The sequence below is a fragment of the Polyodon spathula genome, chromosome 19 (genome assembly GCF_017654505.1).
Source record: "Polyodon spathula isolate WHYD16114869_AA chromosome 19, ASM1765450v1, whole genome shotgun sequence".
NCBI classification, from domain to species: domain Eukaryota; kingdom Metazoa; phylum Chordata; class Actinopteri; order Acipenseriformes; family Polyodontidae; genus Polyodon; species Polyodon spathula.
The window spans coordinates 7,642,531-7,664,747 of NC_054552.1; the positions used below are offsets into that span (position 1 = coordinate 7,642,531).

General features: G+C 34.5%; 2 protein-coding genes across 2 annotated transcripts in view; one reads left to right on the forward strand and one right to left on the reverse strand.

Annotated features, from left to right (window-relative positions):
* Positions 1–3,754, reverse strand: part of LOC121294691 (phosphatidylinositol 4-phosphate 3-kinase C2 domain-containing subunit alpha-like) — a 29,283-nt gene extending 25,529 nt beyond the window's left edge. Inside the window, exon 1 of the mRNA XM_041218685.1 lies at positions 3,359–3,754. The gene's annotated coding sequence lies outside the window, so the exon portion shown is untranslated. The remainder of the gene's footprint in view (positions 1–3,358) is intronic.
* Positions 3,755–11,211: 7,457 nt separating this feature from the next.
* LOC121294862 (nucleobindin-2-like) lies at positions 11,212–21,261 on the forward strand. The gene is made up of 13 exons (XM_041219007.1): positions 11,212–11,347; positions 12,573–12,716; positions 13,635–13,742; positions 15,040–15,172; positions 15,647–15,750; positions 16,961–17,146; positions 17,501–17,591; positions 18,024–18,082; positions 18,411–18,503; positions 18,690–18,779; positions 19,102–19,272; positions 19,812–19,887; positions 20,036–21,261. Exons 1-13 carry the CDS (start codon positions 11,333–11,335, stop codon positions 20,110–20,112), a joined length of 1,347 nt encoding a protein of 448 aa, XP_041074941.1. The 5' UTR covers positions 11,212–11,332; the 3' UTR covers positions 20,113–21,261.
* Positions 21,262–22,217: the final 956 nt, after the last annotated feature.

Here is a 22,217-nt window from a genome sequence, read left to right on the forward strand (position 1 = left end):
GTACCTGAACCTGAAGTAAGCATGAGTTTTGCTTTTATATCACCATGAGTTAAGTACACATGAAAATAAAATGATAATCCCCACCCCCCACATTCTTTTGGAAACTGAAAGTTGTTCTTCTATTGTCAGTTTTGTTTAAACATTTTTTGAGATGGAACTTCCAGACTGTGGAACCCAAAGCAACTGAAGGCTTTGACATTCCACTACCCATGACTGTCATTACCTTTAATCTGGATTCCAGTGAAATTCCCTTGAAAGACTTAACGGACCTGAAACACTACTAGCTATTGTAAACAACACAGACATATTGACTGCTGGGAACAAACAGGAAGTGTTAACGGCAGATACCTTTTGAAACTTACTAGTCCTTATGTAAACTTACTAGTCCTTATGTAAATTTACTAGTCCTTATGTGAAGTTCCTGAGTTGGAATCAACAACAGCTGATGGGGGCCCTAAAATATTAGACTTCAATTTTATTTTCCAAATAATTGTACACTTATAAAATGTACATATTTTTTATTGTGTGTGTGTGTCTGTGTGTGTATGTGTGTGTGTGTGTGTGTGTGTGTGTGTGTGTGTGTGTGTGTATATATATATATATATATATATATATATATATATATATATATATATATATATATATATATATATATATATATAAACAAAACAAAAAAAAAAACAGATACAATAAACATTAATACTCATTCCCAGTTACATTGAACACATACAATGTATCCCAGATACATTCCCCACATTCTGAACCCCACTAAAGTCTGTGCGGACAACACCATTGACTGCATACTTCACACAGCACGTCACTGCCTCAGTAATGGAACTATCTGTAGAACCATTAGAGACACCCGGAAATATTTAGCAGTTGCCATTCTGGTTAACTGGGCTTGACGCTGGGTCCTTGCAATAGCATGTATACAGTCCTGTGCCTGTTTAGAATTTCTATAGGTCTTCCCTACATTTAATCCTTTAGCCTCATCTAGGTCACACATCCATTCAGAATCAGAATACAGTCCTGCATGCTTTGCAAGGGTGTGAGCTGTTCTAAAAGCACTCTTTGTAACATGTTTGTAAAATTATTTAACACTTACTTCAAAGATGCAATACGCTATTCCTTGCCATGGTTTAAATGTAATACAGAAAGTTTACAAACTAAGTCTACTTTTTAGACATCCAGCAAAACAGAATAAAAATGACAAAACACAGAATAGCTCAAGTGAATATCCATTTGCTCAAATTACGTTTCTTTGAAACAGACCATATGAAATTGTTGTTCTAATAATATTTTACACTAAATCTTATGTTAAGCAATCATCCCTTAAACCTATATAGTTTTAAAAACTTTTATATTTTATACTGATTAAAGATCGACCTACCAAATAATTGTGTTGTGTTGCGTTTAAGCAATTGGGCTTTTTCAAAAAAATAAATTAGAAAAATTTAAATAAAATGTGAGGAATGGCCAATTTTACACTGTTCTGATGTCTAAAAAGCAAATTTTGTTTATACCGAAAGTTCAGTTAAACACGGCAATAAATAAATGAATAGTGTAAGTATTCAGACAGACAAAAGGCAATAAAACACTGACACATTCGCAGAACGCAAAATTCGTCATGACAAGGCGAGATGAAGGGAGGTTTCAGTTCTGAGCTACTGTTTTGTAAGCATTATGAATGTTTGTTCACCACTGCTACACCCAATTAGAAAATTGGTTTTTCCTGCATTTGTTTAAACACAAGCTTTATCTGTACAGCTTTTTAAGGCACTCCCCCACAGGACTACCGAGCCACAGCCATCAGCTAGTTCTCATTAGCTTTAAATCGCATCGGGTGAACGGGCAAGCGTTAATTTCTAACCCTGTCTAGTTGACTATGAAGCCCAATTAAATATGTTCTACATACTATCAATAAAAAAATGCTATATGCATGCTTTTCACGGTTACTCTTAACATCTTATTGGGGCTTCTGTAAAAAACAGGCAGGTTTCACTAATAATGAAAAACTAATACTTGCAATCCCATCCTGATTTACTTTAGAAACCTAGAGGAATAATTGACAGATAAAAACAATAAAGATAAAATAAAAATAAAAATAAAAGATTTAAAGGTTTGTCTTAAAAGCTAATTAAATATCATCTGATCTGCTTACAATACCACAAAGATTTAAGAACAGGTTCAACAGCCAGAGAAAGATAAAACACATCCTGGTGCATCTGAAAGCAGAACTAAGGGAGACAGGTTCTTTATGCAAATCAGAGTGTATTGGAACACACTTTATTAGTACTTCTGTAAGATCTACATTAACATCCCAGCCACTTATGATAAGGTTTCAGCATAACTAGGCGTTCCCAGCAATAACAAAAATCACACACACAAGTTATTTAAATTTAAAAAGCTATCGCAATCAGCTCTGCCTTGAAATACTGAACTAGTCTGGAACATTGCGCTCTAGGAAGACCTGTTGACTGTGTTAATATATTGATTGACAACCACCTTATATTCGTGTGACACACTTCATAAAGAACCGCAGGAAACAGCTGCACCTGCCTTGCAAAGTCGAGACACTAATCAGTAAACTAGCAACTGTAGCAATAACTATCTGCCCATTTGCCAACGAGGCCAATTAACTTTGTGAGCAGTGAACACAAATACATTTAAACTAATGAAAATCTTTGACAGAACTCCAGCCACTATCAGAAAACATGCTTTGGGGTTAATTATCATTCACAAAATAAACTTTTTTTGCCAACATACAGCAATACTGTCTAGTGACCAGACTATAAAACACAACAAATTCCCAACAAAGGAAACAAAATCGTTGGCATACCGATCTTGGCTCGGAACATTCGACAGCAAACATCCAACACTTAATATCTGTAACAATAGCCCACAAATAGAATAGCAGCATTGTATCAAAAAAGTGCCAGAATTCAAAATCATGCATCACTTCTAATAAAACTACAACCAAGTTTAAAACTATTTAAAAAGGCTCTTTAAAATAGTATACTACTAAAACATACAAGGAACATTGTAACAGCAAGAGAGATGTACACAAATTGTTCTCCCTATTTTATCAGAAAAAAACAATACCACAACAGATTAAGTACAATTATGCTTTTGTACAAAATACAAATGCATAACTACAGCAGTACATCTTAAAAGGTTCTACAATCTTATTAAAGGTCGCATGTTAAATTTTAGTATTGCAAAATGTTTGGGAGTGTACTTCCCACTTCATCTTTAAAAATGTGGTTTTATATTCTAGTTCCTGAAAAAGAGATGACAATAAAAGCTATTTAATATATTCTCTTATAAATACAATATCTTCTCTAAGAACACAACTCACATGTTTCACGTGTCATTATATTTTGAAGATCTCAAGTTCTTTGTAAAATCCTCTTTCTTGTCTCAAAACTACATTTGCACAAACTGCCTAAATCTGTTAAATATTCGGTTCCGGGGTGATGGATAGATTCCAGGTAGAGCGCTAATAACTGTGTGCGGCTTTAAACACCAGGAGAGACAGACTCCAATTTAGTGCCTGGTTTGTCTCTTCGATTAGTCCATACAGCTGCAGCACCATGTCTGTTCAGAGCTGAAACGCAACGTGTGTACAATATTCCCTTCATAATGCATGGAAAGTTTTCAGTTCCTATCCGAGGTATGCGTTTTGTTAGCAGTGTTTCCCAATGAAATACAGCACTCCTAATGATGTATCTAAGCAAAAATCTTTGAACTCAGAAGCTGAAGTGCTCACTTCGGCACGTAAACTGAGTAGCAGCAACTCGTTTAGGCTATTTTCAGTAGGTTACAATTGAGCTGAGTTGACAAAGAGGGGTGAGAGACTTGTTTGGAATTCAGCGATTGGAGAACGAAAGAAAAATAAAATATCAACCACATGGATACCGAACTGACAAAAGAGCAATTTACAAAACTATTAAATCTGGCCCTGGACACACATTTTAATGTGTTTGGATGAAAAAAAAAAAAAGTGCTAGTTTCTGTAGAGCTGAAGAATAATGCTTAACTACATTAAGAAGACACATAAATCTGTTAATAATTTGTTATATACCCTGGAACCCATATTTATGAAATGATACATAGTCAGGACGCTTATTGCACTGGTGCAAAGATTTACATCTCTGAACATTAACTGCATAGATGCTGAGGGTTTCTATCGAGATCACATAGTAGCAAGTGGCTTAATCATTAATAATGATGGGGTTAATTCTGAACCACAGGGAAATCTTTCAGGTTTTGTCTCCATGGACCACATTCACCTAACCCTGCTACTTGATTTTCCATAACAGGCAAGGATCTAGGAGGAGCCTACACTCTACAAACCAACAACAAAGCATGGAGGTAATTAGTGAATAGTTTGAACCTCAGGGCATGCTATTATATAAGTGCACACTATAGTATGCTTGTTCTCCAATGTCATTCCTAACCCTTGCATTCTGATGTATAACTCATTAGTACCTACTGTATGTTGACTTGTAAAGATCTGTTTAGTCTTACCAATATCACACTGCCTATTATTGATTGTTGTTGTTCGTTTTATAAATCAGTCCTCTAAAGATGACTTTCGATCACAAATGTTTACTTTTTTTTTTAAACAGCACATACATTAAGAGATCGTATATTTGTGTCGAATGTGTAACGTTATAAATCAATCATATATCATAATTATATATGTATATATATATAATATATATATATAAAGTATAAAGTATACAATAGACTGTATTGCATCAAAAAAAATATTCTCAATACCAGTGCACTGTGATTTTCTTCAGAGTTTAAAGAACCCCGTTGCTATCAGTATATATTCTGTAACGGTTCCATACAAGACGACATCGTATACATTCAAAGTCACAATCAAAATCTACCATTCAGTGCATTGAAATACATACTGTTTCGGCAGATTACAGATTTTAGCTAAATACATTTTTTTTTACGTTTTTAGTTGTCTAAATACCCTCCCCATCGGCTCTGTCTATGCGCCATGCAAACTGTAGTCTGCGTACTATGAAATCTACAATATTTATTAAATCAATAATATTAGTAATGTAGAATAATGTACGGAACGGAGAAACTCTGCTTCTATATTGTTGTCCGATCCACAAGAACAAACTTAAGCCCCAAGACAAATCCTTCTTTATCTAACAAAAAGTAACTGTATTTCTACAGCCAGACACAGCTGTAACAATTTCCTGAAGCATATACATTTTTTATTTTAATTTTATAACGGTGTTGCGGCAGAAATAAACTGTAACTTATTCCCGAGTTACTTTACTTAAAAGACACCGACAAGCCTGAACTTTACTTCACTGTGATTGAATAATTCAAAAAACATCAACACATTAACCTGCCAACAAAGTGCAGGAGACAAAAGAAACGGCCTTTTTACTTGCAAAGCACGCCCGGCTAACTCATTCACACGCACCAATCGCATACCAAACTCAGCTTTTTCCAATGGAATATTTTACACACACAAAAGTACATATTTCCTACCGTTCAGATTTGTAGATGTGTGCTAGCCATTTTCCTCCTGCTGAATGTATCCATACACAGACGAGACGTCAGTTCCTGTCAGCGAGCCACTTACGAGTCAGCGAGCTGGGTATGGTGTTACAGTGACACTATCAGATTGCATAGTAGAAATATACCGTTATTTTTTTTTTACAGCCTGTGCTATACTTTCATGTAACTCTTCACCTGGTTAAAAAGGATATCTTTTTTTTTTTTTTTAATTTACTGTACATTTACGATATATACTTATTAAATTGGAACTAGCGTTTGAAAAAATATAATTATCATTCACTCTCAGTTTAAAAGGTAGCTGATCTTAATGAAATCTAAATTAATTATGTGATTGTGATCGATGTGACTGACCTAAACATGACTATTTCGTTTAAGAATTAGTTAAATAAGTAATAGAAACATGAACCCAGATTCCAAAGTGGCCATTACTGTACCAACAATGTCCTGGCTGTCAATTGTTGGCCTGCACCCTATTAGCAGTGTTTTGACAGCTCCATATTACTGTAAATTACAGTGGACTAACAAATAAATTATTACTATTATTACCTTTTATAACAATAGAATACTATGCAAAAATACATTTCTAAAAAATAACTAACCTTCCCTTACAAATCATCTAACTAAAAAAATGAAACACACAAGAAATATCTACACCAAATTCAAATTCAGTTTAATAATATAATTATTTTATGCATATTTTCTTTGATATTCAGTATGGCCCTCAGAGGAAAAAACACAAAATAACTGCAATATGACATACCGATGAAGATAATAAATAAATGCATCATTAATATCGGCTAACACACAAGAAAAATAATAAAACATTGTGGGAGATGATGCATGAAGAGAAATCGAGATTTATGGAGGTCAGAGGTCAACATTGCCATGCAAATTGTTCACCTAAACTACAGAGAAGTGCTGCATTTGTTTGTTAGCAAATTCTGCTGTGAATATAGAAGCATTTGATTAGAGCTGTGATAAAGAAAACAACTACACACTCCAGAAACTGAAATCTCATATTTAAAAAGAAAACCTGAAAGCAAAAGTTTACATTTCCTTCAACATAATATGCAAGCATGTTTTCCCAAGTCTAAACAGACATTGAGACATTTTGAGTTTTATCAATTGACCACAGTCCCATCTTAATACCCCCAAAGCAACCATAGAAATAATAGACTATTAGGTTACAGTAAAACCTGATATGGTTCAAACTGCTGGGCAATATAAGTCCTATCACTTATAGCAGTTCACACCAAGAGTTATGCAAATTGTGTAAATGTGTTTGCAACTAACATTAGTAGTAGCTTTGTTTCATCAAAATCTGTGAGAAGAGGTTTGTTTCAGTAACAGAACTTTGTGTTCAGTGTTTTGTACAGCTCTGTGCAAAGGCAGTGTTCTCTTTCTGCGTGTGCGTTTAACTAAACTACCCAGCCAGTATCACAGCGGTTAATTTATTACAATTAATTTATAAATAATTCCATAGAAATATTCTAAATCAAATTGAGTGCCAGATTCTGTATTTCTGATAGTCGGCAGAGCAACTGAGTTCTACACCATGTATTCTCTTGACAAGTATAAGTAGATTGCAGAATATGTAGAATGTACACAGAATACAAATCTTCACACTGCCTTTCATAGTGCGAGATGGTTATACTCCACCCAGTCAGCACTTCATTGAGTTGCAAGAGATCTTTAACATAAGTTGAGTAATTAACACTGTGCTGTCTGCAGCACATGATAGGATATCTATGTAAAGTTGCTTCTATAAACTAAAACAAGGTTTTACAATATAGCAAGGTGCACTGTTTAATGGTAAACAAGTTTGTTTTTTAGCTTGATGGGATCAATGGAATTGAAGCATCTGTTTAACACCAATTGTAGATTGTTCATAATCATTACTTATGTCACAAATTGCCCATTGTCCAGTGCAGCAGTAGTCAACAGATGCTGCAGTGTGATAACTAATTGTCAATGTCCAAATGAGAAGCACATCTTTGTGTGTTGTCCCCTGCCCTCTGAGGCCTTAATGATTTGTGGGAATTTGAAGAACAAAGAATACAGTAGGGCATCTAACCACTCGGTCCTTACAACGGGTCCCGCCTATTTAACCCTGTCGATTGTTGCCTATCAACATAGTCCACAAGTCCCAAAATAGGACACATTCATTAGTAAATGCATTGGAAAAATAATAGTCACTGAAAAAGAAAGTAGGTTTCAATAGCTTTCACCTTTTTGAACTCAAGGTTCAGAATCAAGAAAATAACACAAGGGAATGCCCCTTAAATCTGTTTAGAATCAATAATATAATACATTGCATATGGTCTACACATCATAGCAAGTATAATATAACTAGCAGCTATATATTAAACATCAAATAACAAGAGGAAGAGGTGTGCACGGGGAGGGGGGGGGGGGTTGTATGTTATTAAGGTACATTGTTTTAATTTTTATTTAAATTTTTGTGCTAGTAGTAGATGCAGTACTGAAACTATGGGGATTTTAGAATTGCGGGCTAGCTTATGTTTCTAAAGCTACCTTTGGGGAATCTAAAAAAGCTAGAAAGTAAACAAGGCCTGTATTTGTTGAAAATGTGTACAGCAAATTATGTAAACATGTAATAAACAGTATGAGATTGAATAAGATACATAAATAATATGAAGGATCTGAACAGAAACAAAAAATAATAAGCCAAAAAAAAAAAAAAGGTTTAGTCATAATCTCTATGCAGTGTATGTATGTTATCCTCCAGAAAAGTTAACAGACGCAGGTCCTATAGTGTCTAGCAATCTCGAAAATAACCCAGACCATATGGTGTGCCACCTGTCTGTAGAGACTATTTAAACATTATGTAATAGTTTAACAAACAAGATTACAGCAACCTCAGAATGTACATGCTATTCTCTATTCCTAACCAGATTGCAGTAAACAGCCTTGTTCCTTTATGTCTGATACTAGGACACAAAACTACTCAAATCATGTATGTTAAAATAAGTGGGCCTCTTGTAACCTGAACAGAGTACTGATGCAACCTTCCATGATATACATGTGTATATACAAATAAAAAAAGAAAGCTCTCATGCCCTAGTTGAAATCTATATTTGCTTACAAAGCAAGAGACATTTCGATAACAGCAAAACAACAGTCTAGAACAGAGTCACCTATAGCACAATGTATTTCATTATGAAAATACACTTCAAAAACAAAGAAACAAAAAAAACATTCTTAAATAACCAATGTTTTTTTTTTTTTTATTAACAAAAAGGGTCCTTTGTCAGTTTAATATTTTTCCTCTAAATTGCATGCAATAAATGTTGAGAATGATTACATATTTTAACATGGGGGTGGAAATACTGTTGTCAATATTCCAGTTTTGCAGGATCAAGTTGAGGAGGTTGGTAAAAACAAGACAGTCCTCAAGTACTGAGCATTTGAAACTGATCTGCTGATAAAATATATCCTGCTTCTCCAAAAACTAAAGGAGGTCATACAAGACTTTAATAAAGATACTGTCACTGAAATACAGTATTTATTTAAGTAGCAATAATACATTCAGACACCTACAGAATTGAGAATGCACAGGGTATCAATACATATGGAAATACATTATAGTGGATGCAGGTGCTTCTGTATTTCAAATATAGGTTTTACTTTCATAGAATCTATGGATGACGTCACTGTTTGCAGGTTTTCACTGTTTGAAATAGCATTGTAACAAATAAGGCATACATGCTTTAACTATGTATTTGTAATAGCTCTACGAAATCAGCTAACATACTGTATTTAGAAGACAGAGATATACAAATGCAATTCTAGCAAGGGATCTGTATCATTAATCATGAATCGTGAGACTTTTGCAAGTACTATGGAAATCTATCAAGTTTAAATGAGAAGACAAATCTCTTCACATGCAATGTTTTTCATGAATCTGAAATGTGAACTACATTCTGAATTAAATGGATGACATTTTATTTTTACACACTAATATGCTACCCAATACAAAGCACTGGGGAGGGCTGAATCTGTTTTGTTGGATATCTTGTTGTTACATTAAGTTATGAGTGATGTTTGTGGAAATATTCTAATACTATATTTGCAGTATTTAATAAAGTCAGATGGACTGATCCATGCGATAACCAAAACAGTGTTGCTATCTTTATACAGCAAATTCAGATGACACCATTCACTTTGACAAAAACAGATACCACAGTGAATAGACAATCATCTCTGCAAAACCAACCTCTAACACATAAATTACAATGTCACAACATTATCTTTTACTGAGTAGTTTGAAATTAAAATGTAAACTTCTGTCATTCAGTCAATTTTGCTGTGCTTGAGTTTAACTGCTACTGGCATCTGTTTGTTCAACAAAAGGAGGGCTATGTATTTTCAATTTAAACCTAACCAGTCATCCCTGTCAAGCTATTTAACCTGACCCAGAAAGTTATGTGTGTACAAAACACAACAGTATGTCATTTAGGTAACAGTAACAGTATGTCATGTATTTTTATTGTTGTGTTATTTCCTGAATCTTTAATCTTTGCTTAGCCAAGCCACAACAGGACACTGAATTATACAAACCTAGTCTAATCCAGTCTAAAGAAAATACGATTTTTTTTTTTTTTTTTTTTTGGTGATTATCAAGCCCTTGAAGATACTCTTGCTAACGTTAAAAGATTTGATGGCTGTTCATTAGCTTTTGTACAATTTTCTTTCTTTTTTTTTATTTTTATTTTTTTTTTATTTTTTACCAGCTCAAGGTTGGCAGCACTAATAGATTCCATTGAGTCCAGGTCATAAGATATTTAAGCATTGATGCAACAAAATGAAAGGGCAATGAGTGAAATGAAAGTCACCTGCCACTTGTAGCACACACTTTTGTGCAGTTCGGCTGTTCCCATAACATGGAGGTCACTACTTTTGTAAGAAATACTCCTGTATACCAGACTAGAAAATGTAATGAATATTTTCATTACCACCAATTGACAGTGTTATTGCAGGTGTGTTTTCTTTTTCTTTTTTCTTTTTTTTTTAAACATTATGGTCAGATTCAGTTACAATTTCAGCACCATTGTCTTATTTAATCAGTTATTGTTATCAGTTACAGTTAGTGTGCTATAACATTTACAAGCTGACGTGTACTATCGTGCCAGTTAGTTTGAAAACATTTAAAATGTAAATTGTATGCAAACGCACCTATATATACACCAGTATAACTTTCTGACTGGCCATGCAAACCTTGGTTTAGTTATTTGACCAAGAAGTGATATCACATTTAAACAGGTGTGCCGATACTGTGTTTGTCACAGATAATCTGAAGTTTTCTCGATAAACTATTTCAATGGAACATACATTTGTTTTGCCATAAGGCATGTGGTGTTTTTCATAGATTATCATCATTAACCCTTTCGCAACACACCATGTGCAACATTTCAACGGTCACGCTAATCTACATTGTGGGTGTACTCACATCACCTCTGAATCAGTTAAACGAACGCCACGTACATCCCACTGCAACTCAACTTGACAAGGAAAAGGCAAGCTGTCTCTTTGAATGACCCCTGAAACAGCCAGTTCCTTTGGGGAACAGCAACCTGCAGCCCAATCAGAGTCAGGAAGGGCGGGACGTTGCTATGGTGGTTAGGAGTTTAGGTTGGGTGATAGAGGAAGGGGCTGGGTTAAATGCCGTGTTTGTATTTCATTAAAAACTAAAACAGAAGCTGTCTTTTGTGAATGAGCTGTCGTGTGTAGTGATAGGCTAAATCGAGAAAAGAAAATGACATTCAATAAAGTGAGTATGGCAAACATACATGCAGTAATTATGTCAACCCTTGATTGTTAAGGAAACGTGTATTTGAACTTGTGATCAGCTGTATATGGGGCAGACGGTAAATAGATGCATGCCCAAGTTTGCCAGATTTACCTTTGTTTTGTTGATTGGAGGTATGACAATGTATGCAACCAAAGAAGGAATTTCCAGGGTTTGGAAATGTTTAACTATTGAATGAGACACAAACTAATTGATGCGACAATCGCGTGTGAATTTGACAGTTTGCCGTACTTCTTTCTCAGATGGTGGAAATGAAACGGAAACAAAAGATAAACATACAGTAACACAGATCACTGAGAAGACTAACTAAATGTGTTGACATGTAATGGAAAATACAGATGTAGATGTTAAAAAATAAACACATTCTCTGATTCTCTAATAATAATTGGTATTAAAGAAATAAAGGCAAAATTTGGTGGCTCGACTATCAATTACTAGTAATTTGAAATACAAACGGAATGTAAAGTAAATAATAATCTTTATACAGCGCCTTTCATAGTGGATCACCATCACAAAGCGGTTTACAAGATACGGGACTAGGGTTTGTGAACTGTGCATCAGCTACAGAGTTACTTAACAACATCTCACCCGAAAGACAGAGCACAAAGAGGTTAAGTGACTTGCTTAGGGTTACACAATGAGTCAGTGGCTGAGCTGGGATTTGAACCGAGGACATTCTTATTATAAACCAGTTTATTTAACGACTGGGCTCTTTTAATTAATGTAGTTGAATGTTTTACAATTTTTCTAATCAAAGTTGTAAAAACGTTAGTCGGATGTTAACACGTTTTACCAACGTTAAAAGGAAGGAACATTATATGTTGTGCAATGAAAGAGAGATATTCAAGGAACTTGGCAGCGCTGTAGAAAATAAGTGTTTGTTTCCTACAGTGGTGTCAATACATGTTCTTAAGCTGTGGTCCATAGTTTACAGAATTAGAGAGACACTCTACGGTACAGTTTTCTTACATACAGGTTGTAACAGTATGTCTTTCCATATGGCACACCAAAGACTCTGGAAAGAATGGTCACAACACCCCAGCCATTTAAGCCACGGATATTCACAGTATTGCCCTTTTAAAAACAGTACTGTGTACTGAAGTGTCATTAAAGATAATGGTAATGAAAATGATAATGGCTTCTAAAAGTGTGTGGTTGCTTATTACTGTTCTGTCTTCCCTTGTAGATGTGGCGGAGTGGAGCCATGTGCCAGGGTTTTTCATTGCTCATTTGCCTTCTTGTCTATGTTGAGGCAGTGCCTGTAGCTATAGATAAAACCAAGATAAACCCACCAGAGGAACAAAAAGAAGAAAAAGAAAAAGATAATCCAGTATGTATTGGAAGGGGGAAATGTTCACGTGCATAAAATATTTTGACTTGCATTTGCACTTGGAACTATTCAAATTTTTGCAAATATATACCTGTTTGCTTAAAACTTATTATGCAATTCATGGATACTGGATATACAGCTATGGCCAAAAGTTTTGCATCGCCTATAATTTTAGGTTTGAGAAATAAAAAAAAAATACAAAAATAAAAACACTATACTGTGTGAACATAATTTAGCTTTTATTTAACGTCATGTTAAATAAAATAAAAAAACACTAAATTATATAGCACAAGTCTACCAGAAACCATAGTGGTAGTATAGTACTTCATGTTAGATTTCGAAATGTCACGCCTTTCAATTTTTGTCCGTTTTTTGTTAAGTATATAGAAAGCTACAAAGTTGTATGCAATTCAAAATGTAAACATAACATTCTGCAGGTTTCATTCGCCTTTATGAAGAAAAAATTGTTAATTCTGTAGGGTGGTGCAAAAGTTTTGTCCATAGCTGTAGAACTGTACAGCTGGGCAGTCTTTGTGTCATTGTGCATGGTGGCTACTCACATCTGTCAATAGTGGTGGAAACACCCAGGGCTGTTGGAAAGCCATTTGGTTGTAGGCAGGTAGACATGGCAGTTGCATTGCATGATGTGCCCCAATGTGTAATCATTAGACTATTGAACTGGTTCGGACCTACTTGTAGCTTGCAGAATGATATTGCAGAGGTTACCCACAGCTTACACTGTCAAAGCAATCTACACTTGACATCACACACTGAGTGACATGCCTCCAGGCTAATGTGAACATAAAGTAGACACATATTTTGACTATGGCCTTGTAAATTTTCCTCATTTTTATTAGCTTCCTTCCCATAACTATTTATTCATATACAAGTATGAAACCCTTTTTTTTCGTGTGCTAGGATACTGGACTATATTATGACCGTTACCTCAGGGAAGTCATTGATGTTCTGGAGACAGACCAGCATTTCAGAGAAAAGCTTCAGAACACAGATATGGAAGATATCAAGGTGAGGCAATGCATGTACAAAATACCTACACTATTCACCAGGATCTAACATGTGTTTTTTTAAATTCAGTTTTTCTGTCATATGTCTTTGTTACTGTATGAGGATGTATTTTGTGTTATGGAGGCTGTCTTACTGTTAATGTTTATACATGCAGTACATCTATAATCACCACTGGCAAACAGTCCTTGTTCTACTATCAATGGGATAACTAAGTGCCTATGGCTGATTTCTCTTCCTGCTTGCTAGACATTCTGCTTTAGATAGGATGGCACATTTTACTTCCCTTTTTACACTTTCTTTAAAACATTTCTATAATGAAAAGAGCTAAAATCTATTTTTAGTACATGAATGACCATTCTGATTAAGTCTGGATTTAGGAGACATAATAATCCACTTCTGTTATTTGTTCCCTTTACAATACATGAACTGTCTACAAACCTGTAGATTACCATACCTTTTAGGACAAGCACAGTCACAAATGAGTAGAGAGAAGGTTATGTGTCTTCAGGCTAAAACTTGTCTTACATAAACCTGACAAGACACAAGTGAAATAGTTGCCAATAAGTAAACCAGCCTTTTGTGTATATGTAAAGCTGCATGCATGTTTCCATAATCATAAATGTTGAGCATTTCACCATAATGTACCAGCTGTTCAATTACAATGCTGCGATTGGAATACAGTGCATACAGGGACCCTTTGTCAAGTGCCTCTTTAGTATATTGTGCCTATTAGGCTGTGTGCATTTCATGAGCTGTACCAAAGAGTGGCTGTACTCATTACAAAGTTTGCAGCAGGTATACGCTTTAAAATTGAGTTTCGATGTTTACAAAGATCTGCATGGATATGTTTTAACATGAACCTGTGTCAACAACAAGATCTCCAAAGCACTGTGGGTCTTTTAAGCAATATCTTTCACAGTGGTTTCCAACCATTTAAACCAGTAGTCCTTGCTATAAACTTGTGGAGGGCCACAAATAGCAGCTAGCCCCAGCTTGGGTTCCCTGTAACTATAGACTATAAGCAGTTCACAAAATTAGTCATCCACATTGGACTATAAGCACTTTTTTTTTTAGAGGCAGTAAAGACATTAAAGGAATTCCATGCAACTCTTTTCTGGAAACCGTTAAAGAAAACAATTGTTCAAGTAAAAAAAAAAAAAAAAAAAAAAAAAAGATGTCTTGAGTCAGCAACTCTGGGGAAAAATGTCACCCTCAACTTTGTGTACCTTGTCTTGCATCACCACACTTGATGAGCATGCAAAGCTTTTTTTATCAGCTGATTTGTTTTCTATTACAGGCCGGAAAACTAGCCAAAGAGCTTGATTTTGTAAGTCATAATGTAAGAACAAGGCTGGATGAAATGAAAAGGCAGGAAGTGAACAGGTTAAGGACCCTGATTAAAGCCAAGCAGGATGTGGAAATTGGAAAAGGTATGCTTGATATGAAGCTTAAAAGAAAGTGCAAAGGCATACTTTGACTGTATAAAACAAGATGTACAAATGTAATCATTTTCTGCAGCTAAGTTGAGTTTTATTCCCTTATAATATCAGTTGTCACTGCATACATTTTACAAAGACTTAAAATAAATTACAGGCATCATAAAAGGGTATCAACTTAGCAAATGCATTAATGACAAACTTTACATAGTCATTCTGACCTAAAATTGCCATGTCTTTGTTCCAATAAACTTACCAAAACAGTGGAATGATTGTATTTGTTTTCCATGCTGGTTATATTGAAACGTAATGTAACTTATCACATCCTAGTGAATTACATATACAATTCCGGTTTCAAATAACCCAGATCCAAACGGTATGAGATATTGACCTGGTTTTAAATCATACATATGAACGCAGCTGTTCAAGTTTTGTTTTTTGAGAGATCTTTTACATAATCATTTTCAGGCTTGACTGTGGATCATGAATCACTGTTGAAGCAGTTTGAATACCTCAACCATGGGAACCCACATACCTTTGAGATTGACGATTTGAATAAGCTTATTACAACGGTGAGAAGTACATTCACTTTTGTTGTATTATTATTATTTAAACTTTCCAGCATTAGAAATCTGCTGTTTAAAGAAACATAAACTGTACTTTCTTGTGCCATTCTCAGATTTGGACATAGAGATACATGGACCTACATACATTTTTTAATTAATCTTTATAAACACTTGTTTTGTCAATCCTGGAATAAATAGTCTTCATATTTTGGGGATGCAGGTTCCATCTGAATGCTGACAGAATTTTTGTGCATTTTAACATTGTCTGATTGTGATGATATCATAAGGTAAACCACTCATGTTGTTCTATGTCAGGTATTTGAAAATGGGCAAAGGGAATCGGTGGATTTTGCTGTTAAAATTTGCTTTTATTCTTTCTAATCAATCAAAAAATACAACCAAAATCCCTTTACAAATCTCTGATAAGAAACACCCAGTTTACCATTTATCAGATTATACAATTTTGACTAACAAAATCAGAAATCAGCATAATGAATTTTTCATTTATGTGATTTGAGGAAACGTGTCACATTCAGCTGATCTGAGTACTGCATTCTTTGAATCTATGATGCAGAGGCCCTTTGTGAAAGACAACTTTCATGCCTTTGAGTGTCTTCTTTTTTTTTGCCATTAATTATGTTATTAGCACAAACATAATATATTCGGAATCATACAAATGAACAAAACTATATACACAGAAACCAGAGCTCGCACAAAATGAAGAGATAAATAATAAAAGAGAAAATTATATAAACCTGTCATGCTATAATGACATCAGCCAGGGCAGCAGAGACTGAACTCCATGCCTCTACCATTGCTGGTTTTGCCCCATTCAGCCTGGCTGTGATCCACTCTTTATGAACAACAAACATACAGAGCTAAGAGTGGGCCAGAGCTATATCTGGTGTAGTACAAAATTGGCTTTTTCACAGCTGTTAGGCCTGCAAGTGGAGTTCTATGCTGAGTCAAAGAAAGATTAACCAATGAGTCATCATTAAGCCAAATTAAGCAATCTATTAAAATCTATTAAATGTGAACCAGTCAACTCGGATAACATCGAAGCAACATAGCTCCACCCGTGAGGCTGTTTTCAATATTTTAATATTCAAAGAGTGGCGTCATCATTTAGATCAGTTGAATTGACCCCTGCGGTATGTGATTTTGAGGGCTGTATTCATAATAGTGTGTTTTTAGCAATGTGCAAAATACTGTTTAGGCAACCAGTGACCTGGAAAACTTTGACAAGGAACACCACGATGAGTTTAAGAGGTATGAAATGATGAAGGAACACGAAAGAAGAGAATATCTGAAGACTCTGGATGAAGAGAAGAGGAAAGCAGAAGAGCAGCATTATGAAGAAATGAAAAAGAAACATGCTGACCACCCCAAAGTAAATCACCCGGTAAGCAATTCAGATGCTTCTATTCGCCCTGTTCACCCAGTACTTAAAACTGTAGCCACTGAGGCTGGAACCAGTCTTCCTTTTATATATTGGTATTGCTGTATTTATTTCTAAAATACTTACTTTATTATGAGAACTAGAGCTGCCCCCTATTTTATCTTTGATTAACAGATTTTTTTATCCGGTTATATCAAATTTGTGATGATTTTCTTGGTAATTTTAAAAACATTTGTTCATTCATCTTTAAACCACCAACTTCTTGGATATCTTGTCTGTACATTTGTTTTCAATATTGCAGTTGATACTAAATTCTGTCACAAAATGACTGATTTAAAGTTGTGAATTGGTTAACAGGGAAGCCAGGACCAGCTGAAGGAAGTCTGGGAGGAGACTGATGGACTTGACCCCCTTGACTTTGACCCAAAGACTTTCTTTAAATTACATGGTTGGTTTAAAACACTGTTCATTTGTACTGTCTACTGGGTATTTCACTATTGAATTCAATGTCTTACTGTTTTCATAACTACACTAAATGGACCCTCCAATAATTTCAGAAAACGTATTAGCTTCCGTGTTTTATACTGACAAACATTTGGGCTTAACTGGTATGATTTGTCTGTCTGCAGTGTTGAAATGGCAAATACATTTTTCCCTCTTCTATTTAATGTCTTCATTTCAGCAGTGCTGACGAGCCATGCTTTCTATTTGTGTGCAATACGTATTTCAACTTCTTAGCAAGTTTTTACTTAACAATTTCTTAAACTAGATCTTAAATAACATGTACCTTTTTTATACTTCTGAATAGAATGCATCAGCCACAATCAATAAAAAGCATGGAACATAGTCTTTTGTTAACGTTTTTTTGTTTTTTTTGTAGATACTAATGGTGATGACTTTCTTGATGAGCAGGAGTTGGAAGCACTATTTACCAAAGAGGTATACAGTCATTTCTGTGTTTACACCTTAACTGTATTATTAGTAACAATAAACAAGATAAAATAATAATAACAATAAATAAGATTAAAATGTGTCTGAGAGAACTATATTAAATCTCATTAAAATTAGTGCAATGTCATGTAACCGGATTAATAGGGGGTTTATAGGCAGTTTGATGGCAGATATTGTGGACCCTGCATTGCAAGACAAAAACAAACTACTGCAAGTGAACTAGCTATGCCCACTCTGCCACTTGAAAATGGCTAATAATCACCTAATAATGAAAACAACCTTTTTGGTAAATCTGTTCTGTTTTGTCGTTGCGTAGCTGGAGAAGATGTATGATCCAAAAAATGAGGAAGATGACATGGTGGAGATGGAGGAAGAGAGGATCAGAATGAGGGAACATGTCATGAATGAGGTACTGAAATAAACAAAACAGTAGGTTAATTTGTCAATTGGTCAAACCATGCCCATTGAATTAGGTTGCTTTGTATGTTGTAATTATTCTGATTGGGGAAAAAATATATATTTTCCTAACCCCAAAATAATGAAAACCATTATTTCTCTGTCTATTTTAATTCCAAATTCAATTTGAATTTAACAGGTTGATGTAAACAAGGATCGTCTGATTTCACTAGAAGAGTTTTTAGTTTCAACTGGAAAGAGAGAGTTCTTAGAGCCAGACAGCTGGGAGGTGAGTTGCTGAACATTATTAAACTATTTTGATAAACTAAGAATATATAAAATAACCACAGAGTAAAACATGTCCCTCATTGCATAACTTGTAAATTCCCCAAACCAATTTATACTTTACTGACTCAAAAACAATAATAGAAAGTATTATACATTATTTTGGTCAAGGGTGACACCTTTACATATGAAACGGCACAAAGTCCAGCCTTCTGTTGTAGGCTTTTGGGTAGAATGAAGCTTCACAAAAATAGATTTTTAATTATTATTATTATTATTATTATTATTATTATTATTATTATTTTATTTGTAATATTGTTTTTTAGACTCTGGAACAGGCTCCAGCTTTTACTGAAGAGGAAATGAAGGAATTTGAACAACATTTGGCTGAACAAGAACACGACCTAAAAAATAAAGCAGACAATCTTAATAAACAAAGAGAAGAGCTTGAGAGGCAACAGGAGCAGCTTAATGCCCAGAAATTAGAGCTTCAAAAGGTAATAGGACTGGAACTGAACAAGGAGCCCCAGTGCATGAGTTATACCCAGTTTACTAACACAGGAAAGTCACATGTACTGTATATGTTTACACTTACACTCAAACTTTTTCCAAATGAACAGTGTGATTTGTCTTTTGGACTTTTTCAAAAGCTGTGTCAGATGTTTTGCATACCAGTGTTCTCCTATCATGGTAGCCGGACCAAATTAGTTAGAGAAAATATTTCACAGTCCCACCAGTGTTTGCCGGTTCCTTTCCTGCTTTATCACTGAGACTGCTTCATCATTCGGTGAGTCTGTATAGGTCCTAGCAATACTCCCTTGCCACTTGTTTCTTTTAAGCTTGTGTTGATAAAAGGGAAGATTGTAATATTAAATAACATTTTAACTACAAGTTAAAGCAGTGTAAAAGGAAAAGGAAGTAGCAGGAAAGGAGCAGGAAAACAAAGCTTTTCACCACTTTAGCGCAACCTGATTTTGCACTGATTTGTATATGACTGTTATCTGCCATTAAGTAACTAATGTTTATTCCACCATAGGCTGTTGAACATATGGATAAGTTAAAAACTCAACAAGAACACCCTCCCCCAGGAACCAACGAAGAACAGGCTCACGGTATGCTGTAAAATCAACCCATTTCATAAGAATAGATTCTGTTTCCCATGGAGTAGGAGGTTTAAGTATAGACATACATGACCCCGATGTATTCCTGCGGTAGCAGGTATGTATGGTACTAACTAGTTTACTGCCTTCTTTATTTCAGATGGAGGACTCGCTATAGAAAGTAATCCGCCATTGTCTACAGGTCATCATGAGGAACAGACAAAACCACATCAATAACCTACAGCACCTGTTTTTTTGTTTACATAGCATATGTGTATGTATGTATGTCTGTGTGTATGTAAATGGTACACGCACACAATGTTCAGATAATGTATGATGTTTAATTTAATTTGAACATAAAAAAAAAAAAAACATGACATCTCTACCCAATTACAACCTTACCATTTTTCAGTTTAAAATTGAACTATTATAAGTCATACATTCTAATGTGTCTGATTGTGTCATGTCACAAATGGGGTACTCTACCAAATGCTGAAAAGACAGCTCTTACTGTAACGTACGTAAGGACGCAAGTTCTACTCAGTTAAGATTATGCTGTCTGGTGAAAGTGCAGTCAGGTCCACACGGGTTGTTTTTTCATTTTGCAGAGATCATGTAGTGTAATAGATTTTTTTAATTTTAAGCTGTTAATTTTAGATAGTCACATATTTTTATTTTATTTTCATCGGAGAGCCTATAATTTCATTTTCAGATTGTTGTTTTTTGTTTTTTAAATAATTCCGAATTGAATAATGCAAAGTATGCCACTTGACTTTTTACCTTTTTATCATGGTAAACCTTTTGTGCAAAGAAATAAAGAATATGGACCTTCAAACTGCAGAATGAGTCTGGTCATATATAATGTATGTGTTTTTATTTGTAATTAAGTCAGATACCAGTAAGTATCTATACAGTTTCAGTATGAGCAGGACGAAGAGGTGAAGCTTTATAGAAAATTCACTCATGCTACAGTATTTTCATAATAATTTCTACACATATGATATAATACTCTTGAATTTAAAGAATAGTTTATTACTTTGTATTTTGATGCCATTAAAATTAAGGGCCAAAATCTGACTGAACTTTGGCACTGCACTGTATGTAAATATGCTGTAGGAATTCCTGCTGTTGAAAAAAGTATTTCTAGAAAAAAAAAAAAAAAATTGAAAAGAATGCACAGGACTGCCAGCCAAGTTTAAAGTTAGAAATATATGTTTAAATTGAAAGTGGCATTAAAACTATTCAAATGTTTTGAAATGGAATGTTTTCAATTCATTTTTAAATGTTTAATTTATTTTAAAATGTACTGTGTATGAAACGGAGTCAGTTGGTATGTCAAAAGCCATTGTTGTTGTTTTGGTAAAAATAAATAAAGCAATTGACAATTCAATATTATGCACAAGTGTCTACATTAATTGACAAAAATACATTGTTATAAAAAAAAATACATTACTATATTGATTTAGTAGAGATAGATTTAAAATAATTTCTTAAGCTGTTTATGTGGCACATTTGAAATCAAGTAAATAAAGTAGTATTCTCTAACTTTGCCAGAATTAATGTTGAGCTGCAAATACTAACATATATTTAGTTATTCTTAGTATCTCTCTTCCATATAACTTCACATTTAATTTAATTATCACAGCACTGCTGTTTAATACAGAATATATTCAAAATATTTCAAACAATGGAAGTCAGTGACCTCCTTTCTCTACTTTTCAGCATTTATTGTATTGTTGCCATATTTCAATAATTCATATTCTTAATTTTTTGTGCTTTGTTGATTGTTTGGTGAATGTGGTCAGTTGCTTATTGCAATACATTTAAACACAAAGCAAATGTGGCAATATTTTTTGCTCATTCATAGTTAATCACATAGTTGTGCAGATTACATGTTAGAATAGTACGTGGCTATGTATGTATAATTCACTAGATTTAGAATGCCAGATTATTGTCTCTGCTTATTTGTAAGATTCGTTGAAACAGGTTCATAAGATATTCAAGTGAATTGACCGGAGGGTTTTGTTTAACTCATCACAGCAAGAAATGAGTTGTTCATCATCATCATCATCATCAGGATAAACAAAGAAGACTGTCTTGTTGTGTTCATACTTTCATCAGCAGAGGGCAGTAGAACTCAAATTGAAAATCCCACACTAAATGTATTTAAAACAGGTATTGCAGTTTACTGGCAAGTACAGATACCCAAATGTGATGTGTAATGTATTAACATGACCAGAACAGTTAGTATTATTGTTATCAATAATAATAATAGTAAAAAGTGTACTGTAGATATCTTTGACGTCTTTCTTTACAGGTCGGCAGTGTTCTCCCCAAGCACT